At 41.4% G+C, this 25,854-nt stretch overlaps 1 protein-coding gene across 5 annotated transcripts in view; it reads left to right on the top strand.

The window, feature by feature from the left end:
- Positions 1 to 24,937, top strand: part of AMPD2 (adenosine monophosphate deaminase 2) — a 79,754-nt gene extending 54,817 nt beyond the window's left edge. For all 5 annotated transcript variants that reach the window (XM_060773246.2, XM_060773244.2, XM_067467951.1 and 2 more), the window contains 11 exons: positions 1,465 to 1,554; positions 2,780 to 2,909; positions 3,315 to 3,509; positions 4,567 to 4,698; positions 7,444 to 7,607; positions 13,022 to 13,148; positions 14,022 to 14,185; positions 14,475 to 14,595; positions 15,363 to 15,536; positions 18,705 to 18,815; positions 21,153 to 24,937. In XM_060773246.2, the coding sequence (XP_060629229.2) occupies positions 1,465 to 1,554; positions 2,780 to 2,909; positions 3,315 to 3,509; positions 4,567 to 4,698; positions 7,444 to 7,607; positions 13,022 to 13,148; positions 14,022 to 14,185; positions 14,475 to 14,595; positions 15,363 to 15,536; positions 18,705 to 18,815; positions 21,153 to 21,368 (1,624 nt within the window). In that variant the 3' untranslated portion in view covers positions 21,369 to 24,937. The remainder of the gene's footprint in view (positions 1 to 1,464; positions 1,555 to 2,779; positions 2,910 to 3,314; positions 3,510 to 4,566; positions 4,699 to 7,443; positions 7,608 to 13,021; positions 13,149 to 14,021; positions 14,186 to 14,474; positions 14,596 to 15,362; positions 15,537 to 18,704; positions 18,816 to 21,152) is intronic.
- The last annotated feature ends 917 nt before the right edge of the window (positions 24,938 to 25,854 follow it).

The following is a 25,854-nucleotide window of genomic DNA, read 5'->3' as shown; positions in this document are numbered from 1 at the left end:
AAGGTTAATTTACTGTCTTTGATGTTGATAATTAAAATGGTTTGATTTGTTGAATTATGTCAATTTATTGGTTACTCGCTTTGTTAATTCTATGGGCCATTTTAAAAATTGCTAGTGGTGTCTGACTTGCATCTAGAAAAGCAACTCCAGTGTGTGTGTCTTAGTTACAATATGTTGTCTGAATTCGGCTGCAGTTCATTCAGCATCACCCAACCATAGCTGAGCCCAGAGGCGCGCAGTGTTAACAGCTGCTCATGGATTTGGACTTGAAGGAAAATAGACTGAGGTGTGATCAGCATATTGATGACTCTCTTTTGACAGTCCCTTTGAGTAATTGCATATAGATTTTTAAAGTGTGGTGGACAGATTGAATGTTCTGATTTCATATCTCCATTGAAATATATTTCCATTATTTTGAAATTAAAGTTTGAATTTTCCTAAAACCTGGAATACTTAAAGAAAGAATAACAGTAGCAAGAAAAGAGATTTAAATAAAATAAATTAAAAAAAGAAAAGGAATCTTTACCAGAAATGTCTTGCATGTTTTGAAATTAATTACCCAATAGTGATAACTATTATTTTGCTCTGTGGGTGGTGGTACTACTATTACCAGTACTACTACAACATTTGAAAATGAAAGTTAAAATTTGTAGAAATAAGGTAAGATACCTTCATTTGGCCACATAATGAGAAAACAGGAAAGCTTAGAGAAGACAATGATGCTGGGGGAAATAGAAGGAAAAAGGAAGAGGGGCAACCAAGGGCAAGATGGATGGATGGATGGTATACTTGAAGTGACTGGCTTGACCTTGAAGGAGCTGGGGGTGGTGATGGCTGACAGGGAGCTCTGGCGTGGGTTGGTCCATGAGGTCACAAAGAGTCGGAAGCAACTGAATGAATAAATAACAACAACAACAAATCTTCATTACCAGAACTGGTACACTATTGAACCCAATTTTCCCGCAATTTAAATTTGAAACTGTTGTGATACCAACCAACCTAATATTAATTTGGGGGGGGGGGGGCAGGTTAAGAGAATCTTGTTTATCAAGTTCTAATGGGCCAAAATCTTCTTCCATCATCAAGTTCAGGTGCTGTGATTGTGTTGACCTTCAGAAAGTGTTATATTGCAGCTCCGGCTAGTCCTAGCCAGGTTACGAACTAGTAAATCATGAGAATTGCAGTCCAACACTTTCCAAAGCCTGATTTCACCTAATTAGTAGTTAGCTCTCATTTGCAACATGCTATAGAAAGGATTGTTCTTGGTTTTACAGTTCACATTACATAGGTGAGTCCCTTCGGGTAGATAGGGCGAAATACAAATAAAGTTGTTGTTGTTGTTGTTGCTGTTGTTGTTATACACTCACCTGATTTCTTTCTGTGTTCTCCAGGATACTATTAGGGGATGGCATCTGTGCCCAGTGTTTGATTTGATCTGTTGGTGATTCTTTTCTTTTTTTAAAGGAGCACAGAACTGGATTTACCTTACCCTGACCTACAAGAGTTTGTTGCTGACATGAATGTCCTTATGGCTCTCATCATCAATGGTCCCATGTAAGCAAATGTAGTTTTTCTGCTTTCTTGGTTTGTATGTGCAAGAACAAGACCTAACAGTTTCAATTTCCAAACAGAATTATGCTTAATTGGACTGGTTCAAGTCGGGTTTATTTCAAACGCGGTCTCATCTAAAACTCCTTTTCATAGTAAGATATTATGTTTGCATTAGTATCAACAGCTTTTACACACACACACACACACACTTTTTTACAACAAAAACTAAATAATTGCTTAGAGGTGTATATCTTACCATTGTTGCTTTCCAGAAGTGTAATTCTTAGCTAGCCCCCCCCCCCCCCCCAGTGGCACAGTGGGTTAAAGCACGGAGCTGCTGAACTTCCTGACTGAAAGGTCGCAGGTTTGAATCCGGGGAGCGGCATGAGCTCCGGCTGTTAGGCCCAGCTTCTGCCAACCTAGCCGTTCAAAAATATGCAAATTATTTATTATTTATTTATTTAAAGCATTTATATTACGCCCTTCTCACCCCGAAGGGGACTCAGGGCAGAGCACAACATATAAACGACAAACATTCAAAGCTGAAACATATTAGACCATACACGTACAAAAGCATTAAAATCACATATCTCGACGTTAAAATCCACTAATTAAAACTGTCTCAACAAATGTGAGTAGATAAACAGGTATCACTCCGGTAGGAAGGTAACAGCGCTCCATGCAGTCATGCTGGCCACATGACCTTGAAGGTGTCTATGGACAATGCCGGCTCTTCAGCTTAGAAATGGAGATGAGCACAAACCCCCAGAGTCGGACATGACTGGGACTTAATGTCAAGGGAAAACCTTTACCTAATACTTAGCTACATACTGACAAATGCTACCCCTTTGACTGCAAGACTTCTAACTATAATAATAATAAGCATACCTCCTTTCTTAATATCTCTGCATTCTGCCTTTTTTCTTTCTAATTGCATAGCTGAGTTAATGGGTCAGTGGTTTGACTTAGCACAGCACTTTGTTACGATGTTATGGCATTGCTTCTAATTTCCCAGACTTTGGAAAGTAGCACCTAACTGTTCACCTATCCAAAGGGTGAGGGTGAAACAGATGTTGCTACTTGACCACTGAAAGGGGTAGAGTTTTAGAGGAGTAGATTTTCAAAACTAGATTTTCCTGCTGCATATTGTTGTCCTGCTGTGTTGAGAAAGGCTGATCAGAAGCATGCAAAACTTAACCTGTTGTCTTTTTCACAATTTGATTGACAGAAAATCCTTCTGCTACAGACGACTGCAATATCTAAGTTCAAAGTTCCAGATGCATGTCTTGCTGAATGAGATGAAAGAGTTGGCAGCCCAGAAGAGGGTGCCACATCGTGATTTCTACAACATCCGGAAGGTGCCAGCACTCTTTGTTACTGTTGTTTAGAGACACATAGAACTGGAATCTATGCTGAGGAAAATGTCTATTTGTTAACTGAGGGATAACCTGTTTTAAAAGGTTCTCTCTCTTTCTTTCTCTCTATTTTTTCATGCAAATTGAGCATCTCCCAACCAAGATGGCATTTGCTGTTGTGATGTCTCATGTCATCTTGGCTGGAAGATGTTCAAATGGTAGCCAATTTGCATAGTGTATTTTTTAAAAGCCCAGCCATCTAAATTTCAAAAACCGTGTAAGTATAATTATCCTATTTTTCCAGACTGAGGGATTTGACTGAAAGAGAGTGGACCTTGTGAAGGGAAGTCCTCGGCTAAGATTTGAACTCTTTTTTTTTCTGGCTTACCCACTGACCTCTTCTTTCAGGTGGACACACACATCCATGCATCATCTTGCATGAACCAGAAGCATCTGTTGCGATTCATCAAACGGGCAATGAAGAAGCACCTGGAGGAGATTGTTCATGTGGAGAAGGGCAAGGAGCAAACCCTAAAGGAGGTCTTTGAGACCATGAATCTCACAGCCTATGATCTCAGTGTAGACACACTTGATGTCCATGCGGTATGTGAAATACTCATGTCAAAGAGAATAAAACTCATTGCCTTTGAAACAATGGTGAATGCTGTTGTCTTGTTTGGGAATGCCGTACTTATTTAAGGATGAGGTTAGCAGAATGGAGACCCTTCCCATTATCGACAAAGCATATGAAACTGGATACTAATTGCTCTCTGTGTTCATCTTTTATGTTGAATGTTACTTCCCAATTCTCCCTCTAGTTCAGGTTTGGAATCATGCGGCCTTCCAGAGGCTTTGGTGCTATGAGTCCCACCAGCCCAAACCAACACTGCTGGAAATTGCAGTCCAACGTCTGGAAGGCAACATTATTCCCACCCCAGCTCTGTTCTCTAGGTTTTACTCAATGGGGAGCTTAACCTCATTTTGCCTAGATATAGATCTACTGGCAGTAGCTCTTGCCTTAAAGGGGATGTGAAAGTTGGAGATGCTCATTAGGCTGAGCATTACCTTCTGGGTTACTGTGAGTTTTCTGGGCTGTATGGCCATGTTCCAAAAGCATTATCTCCTGATGTTTCGCCCACATCTATGGCAGGCATTCTCAGAGACTGAAGGGTCTATTGGAAACTAGGCAAGTGAGGTTTATATATCTGGAATGTCCAGGGTGGGAGAAAGAACTCTTGTCTGCTGGAGGCAAGTGTGAATGTTGCAATTGGCCACCTTGATTAGCATTTAATGGCCTCGCAGCTTCAAAGCCTGGCTGATTGCTTCCCAGGGGAATCCTTTGTTGGGACATGTTAGCTGACCCAGGGGAATACCAGACAAGAATCAATTAGAGCCAGCTTTCAACCCCCAACAAAGGATTCCCCCAGGCAGGACGCAATCAGGCTTTGAAACTGCAAGGTCATTAAATTTTAATCAAGATGGCCAATTACCTTTCAAGTACCTTCTGGCTTGAAAGGTACAGCTTCTAGAACAAAATGCTACATGGAGGGCAATTCTGACAAGTAATTTAGGTGTCATTGCAGACATTAGGTGAAGAGCAGAAGAACCACAGTCCTTTGCCACTGAGGTCTCCTAATTCCAATGATTTTTCTTTTAATAGGACCGTAATACCTTCCATCGGTTTGACAAGTTCAATGCAAAATACAACCCCATTGGTGAGTCTGTCCTGCGAGAGATTTTCATCAAGACTGACAACAGGGTTTCTGGAAAATATTTTGCCCATATCATCAAAGTGAGTTACCTCTCGCCCTTACTATATATTTTTGAGTACCTGCTTAAAGATAAAGTGATGTATCCAGTTGCTAATCCCAGTAAACATAAATCCACCTAAAAAGTACAGCCTTATACATTTGATTCAGTGTGTGTACTCTGGTTGGTACTAGTGCTTTAAATTAGGTCTGAGTAAGCCAGGAAAACATGTTATGTGTGCATTTTTGGTCCTGTTTTTTTAAAGCTTGGACAGAGCATGTAAAGGTTAAAAGGGACAAGAAAATGTAATTAATAAAAACAACAACAACAAATAACAAAGAACTGGTGGTATCACAAGCCTGAAAAAGTTACAGAAAATGAACACATCAAACTACTCTGGGACTTCCGAATTCAGAGTTTTGGAGCAGAATACTCCTGGCCTCATGATCGTGTTAAAAAACAAAGAATGGATTGTCGATGTTGCAATCCCAGGTGACAGCAGGATTGAAGAGAAACAACTGGAAAAGCTGACATGATATGAGGATTTAAAGATCGAACTGCAAAGACTCTGGCACAAGCTAGTAAAAGTGGTCCCAGTGGTGATTGGCACAGTGGGTGCAGTGCCTAAAGACCTTGGCCTGCACATAAACAGAATTGGTGCTGACAAAATGACCATCTGCCACCTGCAAAAGGCCATCTTACTGGGATCTGCACGTGTTATTCGCAAATATATCACACAGTCCTAGACACTTGGGAAGTGTCTGACGTGTGATCCAATACAACAGCCAGCAGAGTGATCTTGTTTCTTGTGGACTCATCTTGTTGTGTTTCAAATCATCATCATCATCATCTTTATTTTTAGACCACCCTATCTCCCCCAGTGAACTCAGGGCAGTTTACACATACAAAGGCAAATATTCAATGCCCAACATACACCAAAACATTATAGCAGTAAATATAATATGAAATAATAACAACATTATACTAATCAAATAAAATTAAATATCAAGATAAAAACATAGAACACCTAATCACTAAACAGATACATTTAAAAGCATTATCAATAATAAAACATCTCACATAGTTGTCACAGTTAAAAATTGGGTTTTACGCATTTGGCTGTTAGTTGTTCTTAACTGTACCATAATGGCCACGAAGTACAGTAGGACAGCCTGTTTTCAGTAGCATTACTAAAGTGCTCTAGTCCATTGTAAAGACCATTGGAGGTCCATTTCAGTGTATGGTTTAATTTTGGGACCGTTACTAAATCAGTCTTGCATGTTTGTACACTCCTGCTCTGTCCCACCCTGTAATTATGAGGGATTGTTCGCTACTTTGTTATGTCTTTTGAAAGAGCTTGCATTCTTAAGCTGCCAAAATTTCTATCTGGCAGCAGTTTCTGTACTTAAACAAAGAAAATGAAGACTTGCAGCAGATTCCGATTTCACCCTGATTTTTTTTTTATTCATCGCACAATAGGTGTGCAGTTTTGCTTTTCTGTCAGGAGGGAATGTAGATCCGATTACATTCTAAGTTTCAGAATCCTCACCCCTTCTTAGATTCAGTAGGCTAGAAATAATTCATGTATCTGCCTACTATGGCATTTGTCTTTGACATATTTTGAACTTTAACTCCCACTATGCCTTGTCAGTGGCTGTTCTTGAGTCAGGCTGATGGAATTTGAAGGCTAAAGCCTCTGAATGGCCAAAGGTGCCCAACCCTTTGAGTAGACTCCTCATGAGGAGAAAGGCGGCTATAAATGATGATGATGATGATGATGATGATGATGATGATGATATTGATGAAATTTGTGTTTGTGTGTGTGTATCATGAGCGACTTGAGAAACTGCAAGTCGCTTCTGGTGTGAGAGAATTGGCCATCTGCAAGGACATTGCCCAGGGGACACCTGGATGTTTGATGTTTTACCACCCTTGTGGTTTCTCTCATGTCTCTCTCATGTCTCTGCATGGGGAGCTGGAGCTGACAGAGGGAGCTCAACCTGCTCTCCCCGGATTCGAACCACTGACCTGCTTCTTGGCAGGGGGTTGGACTGGATGGCCCACAAGGTCTCTTCCAACTCTATGATTCTATGACCTGTTGGTCAGCAGTCCTGCTGGCACAAGGGTTTAACCCATTGCGCCACTGGGGGCGAATAATAATAATAATAATAATAATAACTTCACTTGATCTTAGTCAAAAGGCTGAGAAACGTGCCAAGAGGAAGAAGTGTCAAGTCAGCCCTGACTGGGACCACCTTCCACCTGGAAACTGATGTCCTAGCTTGTTTTCTGCTGCCCTGGAGACTAGGTCACAAAGCAATGGCCTTAAACTACAGGAAAGGAGATTCCACCTGAACATTAGGAAGAACTTTCTGACTGAGAGCTGGAACTCTCTACCCCAAAGTGTGGTGGAGACGCCTTCCATGGAGGCTTTTAAACAGAGGCTGGATGGCCATCTGTTGGGGGTGCTTTGAATCCCTGCTTCTTGGTAGGGGGTTGGACTGGATGGCCCACGAGGTTTCTTCCAACTTTATCATTCTATGATTCTATGTTTTAGAAGCCAAATGGAAGAGTTGTAAGCAAATGAAATGTTCTGTTTTAAACACATGTCACATGAAAGGGTTCTGTATAGATTTCATGGCACCTACTGCAAATTTTGTTTCCAGAGCAAAGAAATGAAAGATGTATCTGTGCGTGTTTCATAAGAATGCTTGCTGCGCTACCTTCCTTTCCAAGCTTGTTCATCTGCAAAAATGCTAAGACTAACAAACACATTCTTTTCTGGCAGGAAGTGATGTCTGACCTAGAAGAGAGTAAGTACCAGAATGCAGAACTACGTCTCTCCATCTACGGCCGATCTCGAGATGAGTGGGACAAGTTAGCCAAGTGGGCTGTGACACACAAGGTGCATTCCAACAATGTGCGCTGGCTTGTGCAGGTGCCACGTCTCTTGTGAGTACCACGTCCCTGCATTGTGGGAAACAAGGTGGAGATACCTATTTCATTGGACTGGCACGAAAAGTCCCAACTGCTTATTCCAGAATATTGTTGTTATTTGTCATCAGGTTGGCTTTAACTTGCTGGCAAACCTATGACTGAGAGACTTTCTGAACCCCAGTTCTCAACAACCCTGCTGAATTGTTCAAAACAGAGCAATGGCTTTCTTGATCAAATCTGCTATGGTGTAGACATGTGGATTAAAGCAGTGGTTTCAGTATCAGTTGAGTTGTGAAACTGCTCTTATTTTAGTCATAACTTTAAAGAAGCTGTTAAATATAAGTCTGTTCTATAATAGGCCTAAGCACTCTGATTCACTCCTTTAAATTCAGATAAATACCTGGGCAGATTCAATGCCCAACTTATATTGAGTTGAAGTCAGTTTCCTCTAGAAATGATCTAGCTTAACCTTATGGGAAACACTACTCATACGCACACCACCACATGCAAATTAGAACATGACATGATTGACCACCTACTCCTGAATGACAATTGCAGACAATTTTGTTGTTGCTGCTTGTTATTTCATCAGCTTTGTCTCATGATGACACTATGAATCCAAAAGCTCCAAAGAGCCTGATCACTGACTTCCCTACTCACGTTTTGCAAACTCAGGGCCACAGCTTCCTTGACTGAAACCTTTCATCTGTAATGCAAATCAATTCATCTTCCTCTTTTCCTGTTTATATTCCAGTTGCCCAAGTATTATTCTATCTGTAGATAATAACAAATATTTTGTTTTAGTTACCTGGGAGAGATTACTGCTTTTCTTGGGGGCGGGGGAGTAGTTATATATTACTTTAAAAAGAGATTTGCAAATATTCGCTGCTAAATGTGTTGTCGAAGAGGAATCACTGGGTTGTGCCATGTTCCAGAAGCGTTCTCTCCTGACGTTTCATCCACATCTATAGCAGGCATCGTCAGAGGTTGTGAGGCCTGTTGGAATCTAGGCAGGTGGAGTTTATATTTATGTGGGATGTCCAGGGTGGGACAAAGAACTCTTGTCTGCTTGAGGCAAGTGTGAATGTTGCAATTGGCCACCTTAATTAGCATTTTATGGCATCGCAGCTTCAAAGCCTGGCTGATTGCTGCCTGGAGAGATCCTTTGTTGGGAGGTGTTGGCCGGTCCTGATTGTTTCTTGTCTGGAATTCCCCTGTTTTTTGAGTGTTGCTCTTTATGTACTGTCCTGATTTTGGAGGGGTTTTTTTTTTAAAAAAATACTGGTAGTCAGATTTTGTCCATTTTCATGGTTTCCTCCTTTCTGTTGAAATTGTCCAATGGACACCACTCTAACAACCAACATGGCAGACTACACAGAGAAGCCATTGAAATCCACAAGCATGTGGACAATTTCAACAGAAAGGAGGAAACAATGAAAATGAACAAAATCTGGCTACCAATACTAAAAAAAACTCTAAAATTATAACAGCAATACAACACTCAAACACAGGGAAACTCCAGAGAGGAAGCAATCAGGGACAGCTAATCAGCTCTCAACAAAAGATTCTTCCAGGCAACAAAAAACTGTGTAGTCTGCCATGTTGGTTGTTAGAGTGGTCCAGCATTTCTGTGTTCTCAAATAATATGCTGTGCCCAGGTTGGTTCATCAGGGCTCATTGCTACTTTATTATAAACTAGACAATACCTTTCTCTAGTCTTAAATCAACCATATCCTGAAATCCTGTGGAAATGGTTACTGCAGAAGTAAAACCCTTCTGTCCAGAAAACAGCCCTATTAAAGCAGGTATTCTTAAGGTTAGACCATCCATCACACTAGAGAGAAAAAATCCACTTAAAATCCAATTTCCGCCTCCTGCAGAATTCTGGGATTTGTAGTGAGGCTGTTAAAGGCTCCTTCCTAAACTACAGAATTCAGCAGGAGGCAGCAACCAGATTTTAAGTGGATTTTTTTTCCTCTAGTGTGATGGGGCCCCAGACTGACATTCTGTGCACACTTGCCTCATCCCTCTGAATTCTGTGGGAAATGGAGTGTTGTGTGGTTTCTGGGCTGCATGGCCATGTTCTAGCAGCATTTTCTCCTGATGTTTCACCTGCATCTGTGGATGGCATCTTCAGAGGATTCAGCCACAGGTACATGTGAAGCATACAGCACCCCAGTGATTCCAGCTGTGAAAGCCTTTGACAATACATTGAACGTTTGTTGGAATTACTTCTAAGTAGACATACTGAGAACTGGTCCATGAATGTGTGTTACCTTTCCTCATTTTTTAGTATCCCTTTAATAGACAATAATGGGAGTCCACTCAGGAGTAAGTCACGTTGTGTTCAGCGAGGGTTTCTCCAAGGCACATGTGACTAGTATTGCCTTTTCTGTTATTATAGTGTTGATAATAAGGCAAAGGAAACAGAATGTACAAGCGGCTCTTATCATATTATCATTGAAAAGTAAACTGCATGTTACAGAAATACATCCAATTATTCCTCGGCTCACAGAGTTTTAAAACCACAAGTAGCTTCCTTTTCATTTCCAGCACCAAGGGAGATCAAAACATATTGAGGCATAATTTAAAGGCCTGTTCATCTGCCTGTTGTTAGAGCCATATATTTGGCCGTAGCCATGTTTGTAATCCTAGCTTATTGAGGGAGCACCCTTGAAGCTTAGCTGCCCAGCTACACTGTCAACACAACTTGCAAGCAATGCTGATAGGGTTGCATGTCCTAAGCAGAACACCTGTTTCACTGGTTGGGGGAGGGAAGGGTGTCTGAAACCTTTCTGTTTGAATAGAAAGAGAGAAAGCGGGGAGGAGTTTTTTTTTTCCTAGTTGACAATGCAAACGCAAGGAAGCTTTATCTTATTAATGTTGTGCATGGCCTGCAACATGCTGAGATCCTTCTGACCAAGAAAGTGGAATAAACCAGAATTTCCTCAAGGAAGCTTATGAATAGGAGGCAGACCTAAACATAATGTGAGGGTTGGACTATAGCTCAGGGATACTTAGATTTGCAGAAGATGCCCAGTATCTCCTGGCATCTCCTGTTTAAAAAAAATCAAGTATCTCTGCCTGAGATCTGGGAAATTCACCATGATCCCAAAACTGCAGATACAGGGCAAGATAACCTAATAGTTTCCTCTGGTACAAGGTGTGAAGGAAAAACTGCTTTACATATGATGATATTCATGACATATTATTTTAGAACAGACTTCCTCAATATATTGTCAAAGGGTTTCATGGCCAGAATCACTGGGTCACTGTAGGTTTTTCGGGCTGTATGGCCATGTTCCAGAAGCATTCTCTCCTGACGTTTCACCTGGATCTATGGCAGGCATCCTCAGAGGTTGTGAGGTCAGTTGGGAACTAGGAAAATTGGATTTAGATATGGAAAGTCCAGGGTGGGAGGAAGAACTCTTGTCTGTTGCAGCTAGGTGTGAATGTTTCATACCTAGCTCAGACAGGAACAGCTAATCACCTCTCAACAAAGGATTCCCTCAGTCAGTAACAAGCCACACCTAAAAACTGTCAGGCCATCAAATGCTAATCAAGGTGGCCAGTTGAAACATTCACACCTACCTCCAACAGACAAGAGTTCTTTCTCCCATCCTGGACTTTCCACAGATATATAAACCCAATTTTCCTAGTTTCCAACAGACCTCACAACCTCTGAGTGTGCCTGCCATAGATGCAGGTGAAACATCAGGAGAGAATGCTTCTAGTACATGGCCATACAGCCCAAAAAACCTACAACTGCCCAAACTTCCTCAAGCTGGTGCCCTCTAGATGTTTTGGACTACATCCCTATCATTTCTTTCTTACCCACTGAGCATAGATTGAAGTTTCAGTCCAAACATACAAAGGTTAAAGTTTTGGGGAAGAGTGCCTTAAAGTGTCCAACCTATCTCACAAACATTGTCTTTATATCCTGTATCATATGCCATTTTTTAGTTTAGGTTTTCCTCCCAAAGGTTCCAGAATAACTAGCAAAGCATACTAGGAGTGTCCTGGAGGGGGCGAAATACGAAGTATGCACTTATAGAGAAAGTCTGTAAGAAACAAGAACTCTGCCTCCTGCACAAGATAAGAGGAAATACAACCATTTTAACACTAGGTATAATAATGGCCTGCTTTACATTTAGTTTTTAAAATGAAGTTGATCTTTAAAAAAATCTAGTCTGAATCCCAGCTCTTTCTTCCCACAAAAAATAGCAACAGTAAATTAAAATAACTTTCCCTTGATCAGAACCATTGCAGATAGAGACTTCCATCATTTATGGTTATACTTTCCCCCCTGAATTGTTTGGATCAAGTTCTTAAGCATATGACAGCATTGCTAAAGAAACATCCTTGAAGAAAATTTCACACTCATCTTTTTAGTTAAATATGTTCATCTTAATTTGCTTTGCAACTCATTCCAGGAAAGATACATAAAAGAGGAGTTGGTTAAACACTGGCTACTTGTTCTCTGCATCTCCTGATATAACTAGAATCCTTAAGTTGCTCAGAGGCAATGCCTCTATCCAAATCTTCACAACTATTCCATTGTATTATTTGCTGGTAACACTTTACGTTAAGCTTATCCCGTGTTGCTGTGATACTAGCTGTAGTAGGAATACCTGTGTTAGTCCCAGTGACTGACAATATGCGACAATTTGTAGAAGTTTTAGTTGTCTGTACTCAGACTTGGTATCTACCAGTATTTCGGAGCAGATTAAATCTAAGAGGTATGTATAACTTGCCTAAGCATTGACTGACCTGTACAGTAGTTTTTCACATTTGGATCTCCAGTTGTTTGGGTTTTCAACTCCTAGAAGCCCCAGACAGTATGGCCAGTAGTTTGAAACATCTGGAAGACTAAAGGCAGAACCAGTGTCCTAGCAAATTTATGGGCAAAGTGTTTGTTTGTTTTTTTATTTACTTACTTCATTTATACCCTGCCTTTCTCACCCTGCAGGGGACTCAAGATGGCTTACAAACTCCAGCAAAATGCTGCATCATAGGCATAACAATAAAACCAATATAACAATAAACATACTCTATCAAACTATAAAACCATCAAACAGATGAGCAAATAAAACACATAATACAATAAAGCAGATTAAAACACATAACATATTAAAACCTAAAGTGCTGAATCATGATTTTATACTTATTAGTTAGTCCGTAGTCCAAATTGTTGAGGTCAAATTCCGTATTAGCTTATTCTCCGAACGCGAAGTAGGATTATCTGTGTCTGTTCATCACTAGGCTATCAGTGCAATGAAAGCAGAATGGTGTGTGTGTTTAATAGATTGAGAATTTGAGTTCCAAAAGACATGTGAAAGGGGAGATTTCTGGGTGGAGCAATGTGGTTGCAAGTTTTTTGAACCTCAGCTAATGACATCCCTGTTTTTGAATTTCTTGGTTTCCAACAGTGATGTATACAAGACCAAAAAGCAGTTGGCCAATTTCCAGGAGATGCTGGAAAACATCTTCCTGCCTCTCTTTGAAGCTACAATCCATCCTGCAAGCCACCCAGAATTGCATCTTTTCTTGGAGCATGTAAGTGTTTGACAGAAATGCCAGCAGCATCATCCAAGATTTGAGAAGGAACTGGCAGGGGCGGCTATTGCATTTGGAGCAGAGTGAAGAATTTGTTTTATTAGTTTTTAACTTGGAATTTTTTAATATAGTCGAGTCTCGCTTATCCAGTCTTCACTCATCCAACATTCTGTATTCTCCAACGCAGACTGCCTCCCACCCTGCCTCCACACCTGTCTCAATACATTGCAATGTTTTGGTGCTAAATTCGTAAATACAGTAATTACTACATTGCATTCATTTGTAAAATCATAACATAATCCGACGTTTAATAGGCTTTTCCTTAATCCCTCCTTATTATCCAACATTTTTGCTTATCCAACGTTCTGCTGGCCCATTTATGTTGGATAAGCAAGACACTATTGTACTGTTTATATTTAATCCTGTTTTAATGTTTGTATATTTGGATATTTTAAATTGTTAAATCGGGGGAGATAAAGCGGGGTGTAAATAAACAAAAGGAAGGAAGGAAGGAAGGAAGGAAGGAAGGAAGGAAGGAAGGAAGGAAGGAAGGAAGGAAGGAAGACAGAAAGAAAGAAAGAAAGAAAGAAAGAAAGAAAGAAGAAGAGCAGTATACAAATGTAGCTTAGCTAACTTTGCCAAAGTGGAATGCACTTAAATACCAGGTCTTGCAGCATTAGAACATCTGCTTTCTTGTGGATGTCTCTGTTGTAATTACTGTAAGTGAGTGACTTGGTTGCTCTTTCTGATGATATTGGTAATCCTGATGAATATCCTTGCAATGATATCTGGAGCAAAAGAATTCAGAAGTATCTTTGAAGCCGAATGGAGCCTACTTCTCAATATCTCTCTCCTTTTGTTTTGGACTTGCAGGTAGATGGCTTTGACAGTGTGGATGATGAGTCCAAACCAGAACACCACATCTTCAACTTGGATAGCCCCTTACCAGGCAATTGGGTGGAAGAAGACAACCCACCCTATTCATACTACCTTTATTACACATATGCCAATATGGTGGTACTGAATCATCTCCGCAGGTAAATTACCCTTTTTATCTCTTTCTCCATTTTGCAATTCATAATGGGACACGCATACTTGAGACTCTCAAAGCATATTTCCTTAGCTCTACATGCAGCATGCTAGACAGTGGCATATTGGAAAATCATAATGCTGAGTTCTGATGGTGCCATATTTGGTGCTCTGACTCTCTTCTTGGTTTCAGTTTCTCTTCTTATCCTATTGCTTTATTATCTCCACAAATAAGATCATGGTTTATTGAGATAATGGCATTGACTAAGCTTTGCTTCTCTCCCTCTCATTCTCTAGGAAGAGAGGCTTTCACACCTTGGTGCTGCGCCCCCACTGTGGGGAGGCTGGACCCATCCATCATCTGGTGTCAGGTTTCATGCTGACAGAAAACATATCGCATGGCCTCCTGCTGCGAAAGGTGAGATAGTGAAAAATATGTGTGGTACTACATGGTATGTGTGTATGTATTTTCAAAAGGCCTGTTAACTTATGGCGACTCATCAGTTTCATAAGGTTTTCTTAGGCAGTGAATACTCTGGGGTCATTTGCCATTGCCTACCTCTAAATTACAGCTGACAGCTCCTGGTATTCCTTTAGTCTTCCATTTAAGTACTAATTAGTCAGAATCTGGTGCCACACATGAAAGTGGGTGGCAATTCACATATTATTAGACCAGAGAAAACCTACTAGTTCTTAAGATGCTTGTTTGTTTGTAGATGAAAACAAGAGCACGTGTGTGCATATAGATGCACATATTTCTATTAGACATCTCCAGCATCTCACATATCTGCCAACTCTGATGAAAAGAGTAAGATGGTGATAAGGACCTAAATGTAAGTCTTCAGAGAGCTAACATCAGACAGAATAAGCAATAGTTAGGACAAACATCAAAGCTGCTGTGAACCTAAGCAGAAGCTATGGGGTAATGAAGGTAGAATTTTCCTGCTTCTTGGCAACAGGTTGGACTGGATGGCTCATGGAGTCTCTTCCAACTCTATGATTATATGAATGTTTGTTATTGTTCTGTCTAAATACTACAGTTAATATTGTATCATAAAGAGATTTCTGAGCAAGTTGAAAGAACCTTCTGGATATGATGAAGGAGGGGAAACTCATGTATTCCTGCTACATGAGATGAAATTCAAAAATTGTAGGAGGTCTTGTCTAACCCTGAGTTTTCCATAGGCACCTGTGCTCCAGTACCTCTACTACCTGGCCCAGATTGGCATTGCCATGTCTCCACTTAGCAATAACAGTCTGTTCTTGAGCTACCACCGCAACCCACTGCCAGAGTACCTGTCTCGGGGCCTCATGGTTTCCCTGTCCACAGATGATCCTCTACAATTTCACTTCACTAAGGTGAGTGCAACATAGTTGCAGCCAAATAAAGGTGTAGCCCTGTGAGAATTGGCATGGGGACAACATCTAATCTAAAAAAGGATTCTACTATTGCAAGTAAAATATTTTTGGTCCTTTCTGTTACATGTGGTTTCTTTTGTGCATTTCTCCAACTTGTTTGGGAACAACCTACAAGAAAGAAAGAAAAATCAGCCAGCTTAGCAAGGCTGAAAATTGCATGAGTCACATTTGATTAATTTTGTATATTCTAATACACAGAAGCAAGTACATTTAAGCATCCTTCTGCAGTTACATTGAAAATTAATACCATTGCAATGTAAATAGGTCAGTGCATGTTAAAACATTGTTCCACTTTTCTTTAGAACATCTATCAATGTACATTTCTGTTCTCTAGTATAGTCTGATAAAATATACATTAAGGCGGCAGTTCCTATTGGTCAATGAGGAGGTGAATACTTCAAAAAATAGCCTTTAAAGGCTGCCTGCAGCCCCAGTGCCACACATTGCTTGCCCATATTATTGCATAAAGTTCATGTCATTCTGGTCCATCCTGTGAAATCCTCTTTCTTCTCTGCATTCTGCCAAGTTTCCTTGATACCTAGTTTTCTGCAAAATGAAGGCCAGCCTCTTGGTACTAGTATATAAGCCCCTGGTGGTGCAGTGGGTTGAAGCACTGAGCTGCTGAATTTGTTGACCAAAAGGTCGCAGGTTCGAATCTGGGGAGCAGCATGAGCTCCCACTGTTAGCCCCAGCTTCTGCCAACCTAGCAGTTCGAAAACATGCAAATGTGAGTAGATTAATAGGTACAGCTCCAGCAGTAGGGAATGGTGCTACATGCAGTCATGCCGGTCACATGACCTTGGAGATGTCTACGGCTCTTCAGCTTAGAAATGGAGATGAGCACCAACCCCCAGAGTCGGACACGACTGGACTTAATGTCAGAGGAAAACCTTTACCTTACCTAACATGCAATAATGTTTTAATTTGAACAGGGCACAAGAGTCTATTCTGTATTTTTGCTCACCTTGTCCATAACCATCATACTCCCTTGAGCAGCACAAAGCCTTGTGGAGTGGAAGGTGACCGACAGTCTTCATGCAGCTAGATCAGACATGGGCAAACACAGGCCCACAGGCCAGAAGAGGCCCTTTGGGGTCTCATTTCTGGCCCCTGTCTCCCTCGACCCTCTTCTCAACATGTGGAAGCAGCGGCCCACGACCCCCAGAGTGAAACACACAGCAGGCAAAAACTCTCAGCAATAGCTGTCTCCTCCTCTCAGCTAGTTCCTGTTGCCTTGCCCTTCTCTCAGCAGATGGAAGTGGGGGGAACCCCATCTTTTTCAGAGAAAACAGCTGGAGTCAGGAAGGCAGACAGTGATTGAAAGGGCTGTGGAGCTCTTTCAGACACTGCCTGCCTCACCCTCCTCGGAGCATAAGGATGTGAGTAGCCCTTTCCTTATGCTGGGAGACAGCCCAAGGATGATCAGCCTCTCCCAAACCAGTCCCCCCCCCCCGCCCCCCCAGCCAGACTTACAATATGGCCTCAGGGCAAAAAAGTTTGCCCATGCCTGAGCTAGATGGCATGAGAGAGATGGAGGGATGACAACAGGGTCAGACCACTTCTTGTCACCATTTTGAGAAGGACAGCATCAAAAAAGAAGTGGGGGAGGGGGGCTAAAAGTTGTGTTTTGTGTAGAGATTGGGAGGGTCTTTCTCTGTAGTTCTCAGACAAAAATTGTCTGAAAGTTGCACTTTTTAAAAAATGTGGGTTTCATGAGTTGCATGCATTTCTCCACCTGTCCTTTAGGGTCTTGGTCCAGTATTCCAAGTGTTTCTTTTTCATGACATGGAAAATCTATATGAGGTCTCTACCCAAACCTCTCTACTATGTGTTTTTTCCCCTGCAGCCCTTTGGACTATTTGTCCAGCTACATACTTTACTGAACAGTAAACATATACTGGTCTAATGTTGCACAGTTTCCATTTGAATTATCAGAAGCCTTCATCTTCCAGGGCTAATTCAATTGGAACGAATAGTGGAATGCAGGCTCTTGTCAGACCTGCATTGCACAAATCATGAAAGGATCAATTTAAAAATTGCTCAGCCTCCTTTGCTTATATTGAGCATCAGCTCCTTCTTTTTATATTAAGTGCCTATAATCTAGTTCCATTTTGTTTTTAAAAGCCTGGCTTATTCCACAATATATTTCATGTCCAATAACTTCTAGAGTTTGACTCAGATCTGAGAATTTTTTGTTTTGTGCCCAAAGCAGAGTGAGATGCCTCCCTTAGCTGCTGATTTTGAGTTTTAGGAAAGGAGAAAAACATGTTTTATTATTTTATTTACTATTACATTTTTACAACCAGGAGGGTGAGAGGGAACTATGGGGTGCTTTGTCTCAGGAACCAAAGCACTTGGTCTGCTGAGGACACTGTGTTTGTTGACTTTGGAGTTTGGGGGCTGTTTCATTTTTGCTAGTAGAATATCATGGGTCAGCCTATGTCTTATGGAAGAGGGCAGACATTTGTTCAGCAGTTGTTACCCAGACAGAATTTTATTTATTCTCCTCCTTTTTAGCCTTTTTCATGTTTTGACGTACATTTCTCTGGAGACATAATTTTCAGATTTTGTTACTGTTTGTACAAGTACATAATGTGCTGTACACTTGGGGCAGAACCTACCATCTGTTGCTCTCAACTCTTCAGTGTTGATGGTGACAGTAGAGATGCTGCCACCTAGTGACCTGTTCATTGAGCTCATTTCTGTCCAGTAGTAGAACATTCAAGGTTTGTATGTGGCCCGAAGTGTTGAACAGAATTTGCATGGAAAGATTATGGAGGGTTTTTTTTCTTTTGTTATATTACAGTTCTCAGAATCTCTCATATTGGCGGTAGTCCAAAACTAGTATTTCCAAGCTTTTGAATGCGCTTTGTGGTTGAGTTTGCAGTCAGCAACAATATAATAAAGCTGTACTGCCAGGGAAGTTAATTCGTATTTTCTCATTTTGTTTGGATGTGAAATGCTTTTTTGGCATTGACTGCATATATCTATACTTAGTTTTAAGCATTCTTGCAAGTGGCTTGGATTTTTGTCTGCTAGCTACTACTCTGCATGTGTTTATTTGTTGTCATCTATTAACCAATCTGATGGACAATGTCTCTCTTACAGGAGCCCCTGATGGAGGAATACAGCATTGCCACACAGGTGTGGAAGCTCAGCTCTTGTGACATGTGCGAACTTGCACGCAACAGTGTGCTCATGAGTGGCTTCTCCCACAAGGTAAAAGTTGAATCATTTCTCAAAGAGATTGATTTCATAACCTGATGCCACATTGGAATCAGGAGGAGCTACTACTTCAGTAGGATGGCAAATCTGCCCCAGCTTTTTACTCTTGAGCCCTAGAGGAGCTATCCAAGGTGCTGAATCCTGTCCCTAAAATAAGTTCATCATCCTCAGTAGCTTCTTTAAAATTCTGACTCAAATCTAGAGCACACATTCATTGTATTCACCATTTAATAGTCTTGAATTGAAAGGTGAGGGATCTATGTAATTGTAAGCACTGGTGGTACACCCCGTGTGACTTCTGAAACGGAGGGTCTCTTTGGGACTTCATAGCCAGTAAAACTTTTGCATGCAAGCACATCTGTTTCAGTAGTGGTTTTCTCAGAATATTTCTGAGCTTAATACAGTTTTTGATTCCAACCAAAGTGAGCACATTGAATCAGTGGTACTTACCTCTATGTTGACCTAAGTCAGTCTACTCAAGTTGGGATAAGAAGTTGGATTCAGCTCTTTGTAACATGACAAACTGGGGCTTGAAAAACAGAGCAGCTGGGATGATGATCAGAGAAAGCCTGTGATCCTTTTCCCTGTATAATAACAGTTCATCTTCATTGCCTTTTGGGGAAGGGAGAAACAAAGTCTATTGCTTCACTGGATCCTTCTTTTCTGATCTCTCAGTGTCCCCACTGCAGATCATTAGGTTTAAACACCACAATTCTCCTTATCACCCAAACAGTCCTTTTCCTAGCATTTCACAGCCAAATGAGACACTCATAGGAAACATTCAACCTCAATTATAAATAATAATAATAAATTTTATTTCTACCCCACCACTATCTCCCTGAAGATACTTAGGGTGACTTACAGAAGCACTTCAGGGTGCTGCATATAAAATAGACAACACTTACGCATATACAGGGAAGCCCCCGGTGGTGCAGTGGATTAAACCACTGAGCTGCTGATTGAAAGGTCGCAGGTTCAAATCCGGGGAGCGGGGTGAGCTCTTGCTGTTAGCCCCAGCTTCTGCCAATCTAGCAGTTCGAAAACATTAGAAATTGAGAATCAGAAATGACTGGGCTTAATGTCAGAGGGGGAAACCTTTACCTTTACTTAAGCATATACAACAACGCTTAAGTCTATAGACAACTAACATGCATAAAACTCCATCTAATAAAATTATAAAATTAATAAAATGCATTAAAACCTACAAATAAGACTGGGGGTCGTTTGGCCATTTCAGAGGGTTCACGAGGCCGCCTCCTTTGGCCCTGCCCCCCAAGGCTTTGCAGAAGGCCAGGCCTAGAGCAGAGCCCTTGCCTGCCTTGCACCAGCCAGCAAGAGTGAGAACTAGGCGGGGGCTCCTTTGCATGAGGCCTGGCCTCACACAAAGCCACCCTCACCTGCCTTTCACTCTCAAAAATAATTTTATGGTTGGGGTCACCACAACATGAGGAACCATATTTAGGGATCACGGTGTTAGAAAGGTTGAGAACCACTGCTTTAGAAGGGTTTTTTCTTATGGAAGTTTGTATCTCCCTAAAATGCTAGGCTTCCCCAGACTTCTTTCTAGTTTCCTTCCATGTGTAAGTGTGTTTTATGGCTAGATAGGAGTTCATGTTTACAGAATGAGTATAAAAGAAGTGCTGGAACGCATTTACTTTCAAATTCTATTCTGAAGGAAAATTAACTAAACAAATAGCTAGAGGCAATAAAGCTAGTGGCACAATTATAGGAACTAAGATGCAGATTCAATAAAATTTCTCTCCAACATCAGTAGTGTTTTCTAAGGGTACTTGCAAATTACCGAATACATCTCATAGCTCCCATGCTGTATTAATTCCAACATTGAATCCTTGTGTTGAGGCATCATATTCCACCTCTTCAAGCACTGAAGATTTACTTTCTAGACGACAATTCATAGAATCACTCAGCCACTGTTGGTTTTAGTCCAAACCATAACATTTCAAAGTAATGATACACATAATGGTGGGAAATAGAGGCTGGCTTTGACATCATTACTATTAAGAAAATGATATGCAGTCCTTTGCTAGAGAAAAGTGTATAGTTTCCCCACTCCAACACAAAAAAAATCTTACAATGAAATAAGAAGTGGAGGGAAGCATTTAAGGGTCATAGATCAGGTGGGATTGTTGCTTGTATATAAGAGGAAAGAAATACTCCTGGGCCTTTCTTATTTTTAAAAAGTCCCTTGTGCTGGACATTTATATGTTTGTTAAAGGCTCTATGAGAGTTCTGCTATTTGAAAGGACCAAGAAAAACCATAAAGTTTCCCTTTATCTAATCATGGTTTGGACTCTGTATTTTATTGTCCAGGTAAAGAGCTACTGGCTTGGGCCCAACTACATGAAGGAGGGACCAGAGGGCAATGATATCCGGCGCACCAATGTCCCAGACATCCGGGTGGCTTACCGCCATGAGACACTCTGCCAGGAGCTGACTCTTATCACTCAGGCTGTGCAGACAGAGGAGTTGGAGACCATCCAGGAGGAGGACATTCTGACTATGAGCTCCAGTCTGGATGCTCGCTAAAGGATTACAATCTCCTGTTCAGCTCCACGAAGGTGAAGCCATTTTGCAGGCATGAGGAGAACTTGGACACCCACCCACTCCTGCCCCATGGACCCTTTTAATTTCCTGTTGTGTTTCCATTTCAAAGCATACCGTTACCTTCTCTCTCTTTTCCTCCGTGAAAGCCTTAATGTTTTGTTTGCACTTGGTGATCTTTTCTTGGCTGCTACTATGTTGCACTCACATTAGTTCAGTGGAACTGCAGAGGACCATCTGTGGACAGGGAGACCATGAGTTGGAAATTATTCGAAACTCCCACTGGAATCTAGAATGAGATCTAGGAAGGGGACAAAGAAAGAACTTCCTGCGAATGGATGGAAGATCAGGAAGTGTTTTTTGTGAGCTGAGTTCAGAAGTCATAGAAAAAGTTGACCCAGGGACCTGTGAGAGCTCAGAGCACATGTGCACACTTGCACATAGGCAAAACAAAACACCAGCGAGTAAGCATGTATCCTGGTTATGTTTGCAATGAGAGGCTGTGTATTTCGTCAAGCCAGAAGCTAAAGCATTTTTATGCCACCTTCTGCTGACTTGCATATATATTTTCCTTGGCTGTTTCTAGCTACTATTTCCCATTGGCCAGTAAAAGAAACTTTTCAGGCAATCTTTCGCCAACAAATATAGCCTAGCACCACAGTTCCTATCACCCAGTAAAATCACTCACTGTGAGTGAGATATAGCCAAGAGACAAGAGCCTTAGGTGGACAAAGGTGAAAGGTTTGGTGACAGTTTTTGGCCTCCAAAACCTTCAAGGGACCCCAGATCACTAAACTACCACCACCCTGAAAAAATAGGTTGAGATGCTCTGACCTTGAAAAAGACTAAAAACTGCTCCTGGAACCCTTCAGAAGCAGAAAGCAGAATTTCTTAAAAGTGGAAATAAAATTAAGGTAGAGCAGATCTGGAAGGCTCTAAAAGGCTCTATCGGCCTTAAAAATGGCCCTGTAGGACACGTACTGATTGCAGGCTGCACTTTACCTACCCCTGCTCTGAACTTTTAGTCTCTTTGGCTCAGGGAAAGCCCTAGCCTTTGAACCCCAGCCTTAGGAGGTAGATTACTGTGAGCAGAAGGGAGCACACCTCTATTCTCGCTCAATATAATAGAGAGAAACTTGAGTGCCAGATATCTGTCACTTTTAACCATTGTGTTTCTTTTATGAATCTCTTTGACACTCGCTACAGTCATGTAACATGAGAAATGGTTGCATGTCTTTATTAATGCAGTCTCAGCTAACAGTGGTTCTGCAACTGAAGGATTAAGGCTGCTTCCTTTCTATCAGATGCAGCAGTTGAACCTTGGAGCCAAGATGCTTATACAACATGGGGGAAACTGCCTTTGTCCTGTGAGCAAAATGGATCTGCTGCAGAAAACCTGTGATCACTTCTGAGTTTTTTTCTTTCATAAACACAACTTTAAAGCAAAGCTTTGAAAAGTTACTTTTCTGGACTTTAGATTCAAGATCATCCAGCTGGTTTGACCACTGGGCAGATTCTGGGGGAAAAGTAACATTTCCAAATTATGCTTTGCAATGGCTCCAGTTTAAATAAATCAGGGAGGGAGAGAGGAGGAAAATGTGAACCCAGCTTTCCCTACATTGGCACCTTCTAGAGCAACTGGACTAAAGGTCCCATAATCCCACAGCCAGCATACCAATATAGGGACTGTAGTTCAACAACGTTGGAAGGCATTAGATTAGGGAAGAGCAGTTTCAGCCAATTTCCCTGATCTTAATTGTTCCTCCAGAATTCTCTTATGTGAGGAACAAGGAACACAGGAGCCTGCAGTAAATCTGTAAAGTTTTTTTGTTGTAAAAGACAGTAGCAGTTTGGAGAAATGAATTGAGGTTTTTTAAATAAATGGTTCAGAAGTAAGAGTAGTGATAATACCAGCACTACTGTCTGAATGTTTCTCCCTGGAGCTGCTTTTAACACATTTGTTTGCTTTTTTAAAAAGTTGGAGGATTACTCACCTCTCTGTTTTGGCCACTGGTTCGTGCCTGATGCATGTGTCTACAGGAAGAGTTTTTCACCCATCTACCCTCTTTATCAGAATATAGGTTGCTTCCCAGTTGCTTGGGTCTGGGGAGGATGTCTAGTTTTCTTTGTCATGCTTGCACTCACCACCAAGGCAACCTCCTTTTCTTGACTGTCATAGGTTGAGGAGACAACCTCTGGTCAGGTGTCTCTTTCTGCATAATGCGTATATAGACAGGTATCTTCTTTCACTGTTGGCAAGAATAAAAGCCATAGAAATCTTGCAGTTTTCTTACCAGCAAAATTGCTGCTGTTCTAGGAGCAGACTAAAAAGCCTCATGTTGGCTGATAATACATCTGAAGAGGGAACCTGCAGCAACATCTGCCCTTTTCTGAAGCTGTGTCATTGCGGCACTGTAAGAGGCAGGAGACCACACCTATCTTCACTTTGCATGTTGAGTTTTGCTCAATGAAATGCTCATAGCTAGTATAAGGCCTTTCCTGTTAAAAGTCCTGTCCACAAATTTCTGATGATGAACTCATGTACAGCTTTTAAAGCCTCACCAGTCCTTTCAAACCAGCTGTAATAGGGAATTCCTTATGAATTTGCCCTCCTAGAGTAGGAGACAAGCTTTGTAGAGTCTTTGTGCCACTCAGGCCCAAAACAAGAGCAGCGGTCATTCCCTAAAGGCTGCCTCCCTCTTGCTATCAGACATGTCTGTCCTTGCAGTCACAAGCAGTTTTAGCAAAATGCATTTTGCAAACCTTTTGAGGACAACAGTGACAGAAATTGAGGAATGTCTCCAAGGTAAGCAGAGAACATGCAGTGCCCTCCCTCTAGGCTGCTGTGGACCAAATTCTCAAAATCTGTCTTGTAGCCAGTGCCTTGCTTAGAGTCGTGTGTGGAGTGTGCCAAGACTGGGTAGATCTTCCTCCAGTGTGAATTCTACCTCTGGAATTGATGTGTGCTTTATATTGTATTGTGAGGGCGTATATGTGCATGGGAGAAAGGAACCCCCATTTTACAGGGTCTTTGTCTGTCTGGCATGCCACCTCCATGGTTTGGGAGGGAGGAAATATTTTCTCTGCATTTCCATGCTTTTGTTTGAGATATTGCTGAGTACCCTGAGAGCCTGGGGTGGGAAGGTCTTGTGACCAGCAGGTGTGCTTCACGAATATGAACCACACTGTTTGGTCTAAAAGAACGGCAATTTCTGAAAAAAACAGTTTTAATCTGGCCCAGCAAGTGGAACATAACTGTGTTCGATGCTAAGAACATTGTGCCTCCCTGACCCACTCCCACCCCATCTCTGTCCTCCTTGCTAGAACCTGCCTAGCTTCTCTTGGGTACCTTGAAGGTATGTGCGCCTTGTTAGTTTTTTGCTTTGTTGTCAGTAGGAGATGGAACTTGTATCCTGCTGACCATCACTGTACCCTTTTCACTCTGGTAATTCTGTGTCATTTGGATGACTTCTATGCTTGTTTGTGCTGATATGTGGTGTTAGAAATCCTATCAAGCATCAGCATGATACATCATTAAAGATTATTTAAGTAAACCGTTGTCTCTTTCTGAGTGAATTAATTTTCCTTCTTTTTGGCTTACTGCAGGATTTGGGAGGTTGTGGCTCTCCAAGAGGTTGTTTGATTTCAGCCTCTATCTTCTGTTGTCCCCGGCGTGGCTGGCAGGCTGATGAAAGTTATGCTCCATAAACATCTGAAAAGCCACCCATTGGATAGAAGGGGGTGGTGTTGTGGAGGGAAATTATGATCAAAGGGTTCTACAATGTATAGATATCACACATGGGACTATCAGAGCAATTGTAGTTTAGGGAAAGGTTTTCTTGCAATACACACTCACATACTTATATTAAGCTGACACATCGCATTCAGTAATTTATCCTGACTAACCCTGATAACACTGCTTTGGCATATTCATAACTTTCAATTTGGCAAGCCCCTTTTTACATGATCCTTATCTTATACTGTTCTCATTTAGAAGAAAGAAGAAACTCCAGAGAAGAAACAATCAGGAATAGCTAATCACCTCGCAACAAAGGATTCCCCCAGGCAAGAACAAGCCACCCCTAAAAACTGTCAGGCCATCAAATGTTAATCAAAGTGGCCAAGTGGAACATTCACACCTACCTGGAACAGAACAAGAGTTCTTTCTCCCATCCTGGACTTTCCACAGATATATAAACCCAATTTTCCTAGTTTCCAACAGACCTCACAACCTCTGAGGATGTCTGCCATAGATGCAGGTGAAATGTCAGGAGAGAATGCTTCTAGAACATGGCCATACAGCCTGAGAAACCTACAATAACCAAGTGATTCTGGCCATGAAAGCCTTCGACAATACATTAAAAAGAGTTACTTGTTTCAAAGAGTCCAGAAAAGTCATTGGAATATATCATAATCACTGAAAATATCAATCTATATTGAAACCAACCTTATGGATTACTTTTTAAAATGT

Source organism: Anolis sagrei, chromosome 4 (assembly GCF_037176765.1).
Source record: "Anolis sagrei isolate rAnoSag1 chromosome 4, rAnoSag1.mat, whole genome shotgun sequence".
Lineage (NCBI taxonomy): Eukaryota > Metazoa > Chordata > Lepidosauria > Squamata > Dactyloidae > Anolis > Anolis sagrei.
Note: the sequence above shows the minus strand (reverse complement) of the source record. Positions and strands in the feature narration are given on the sequence as shown.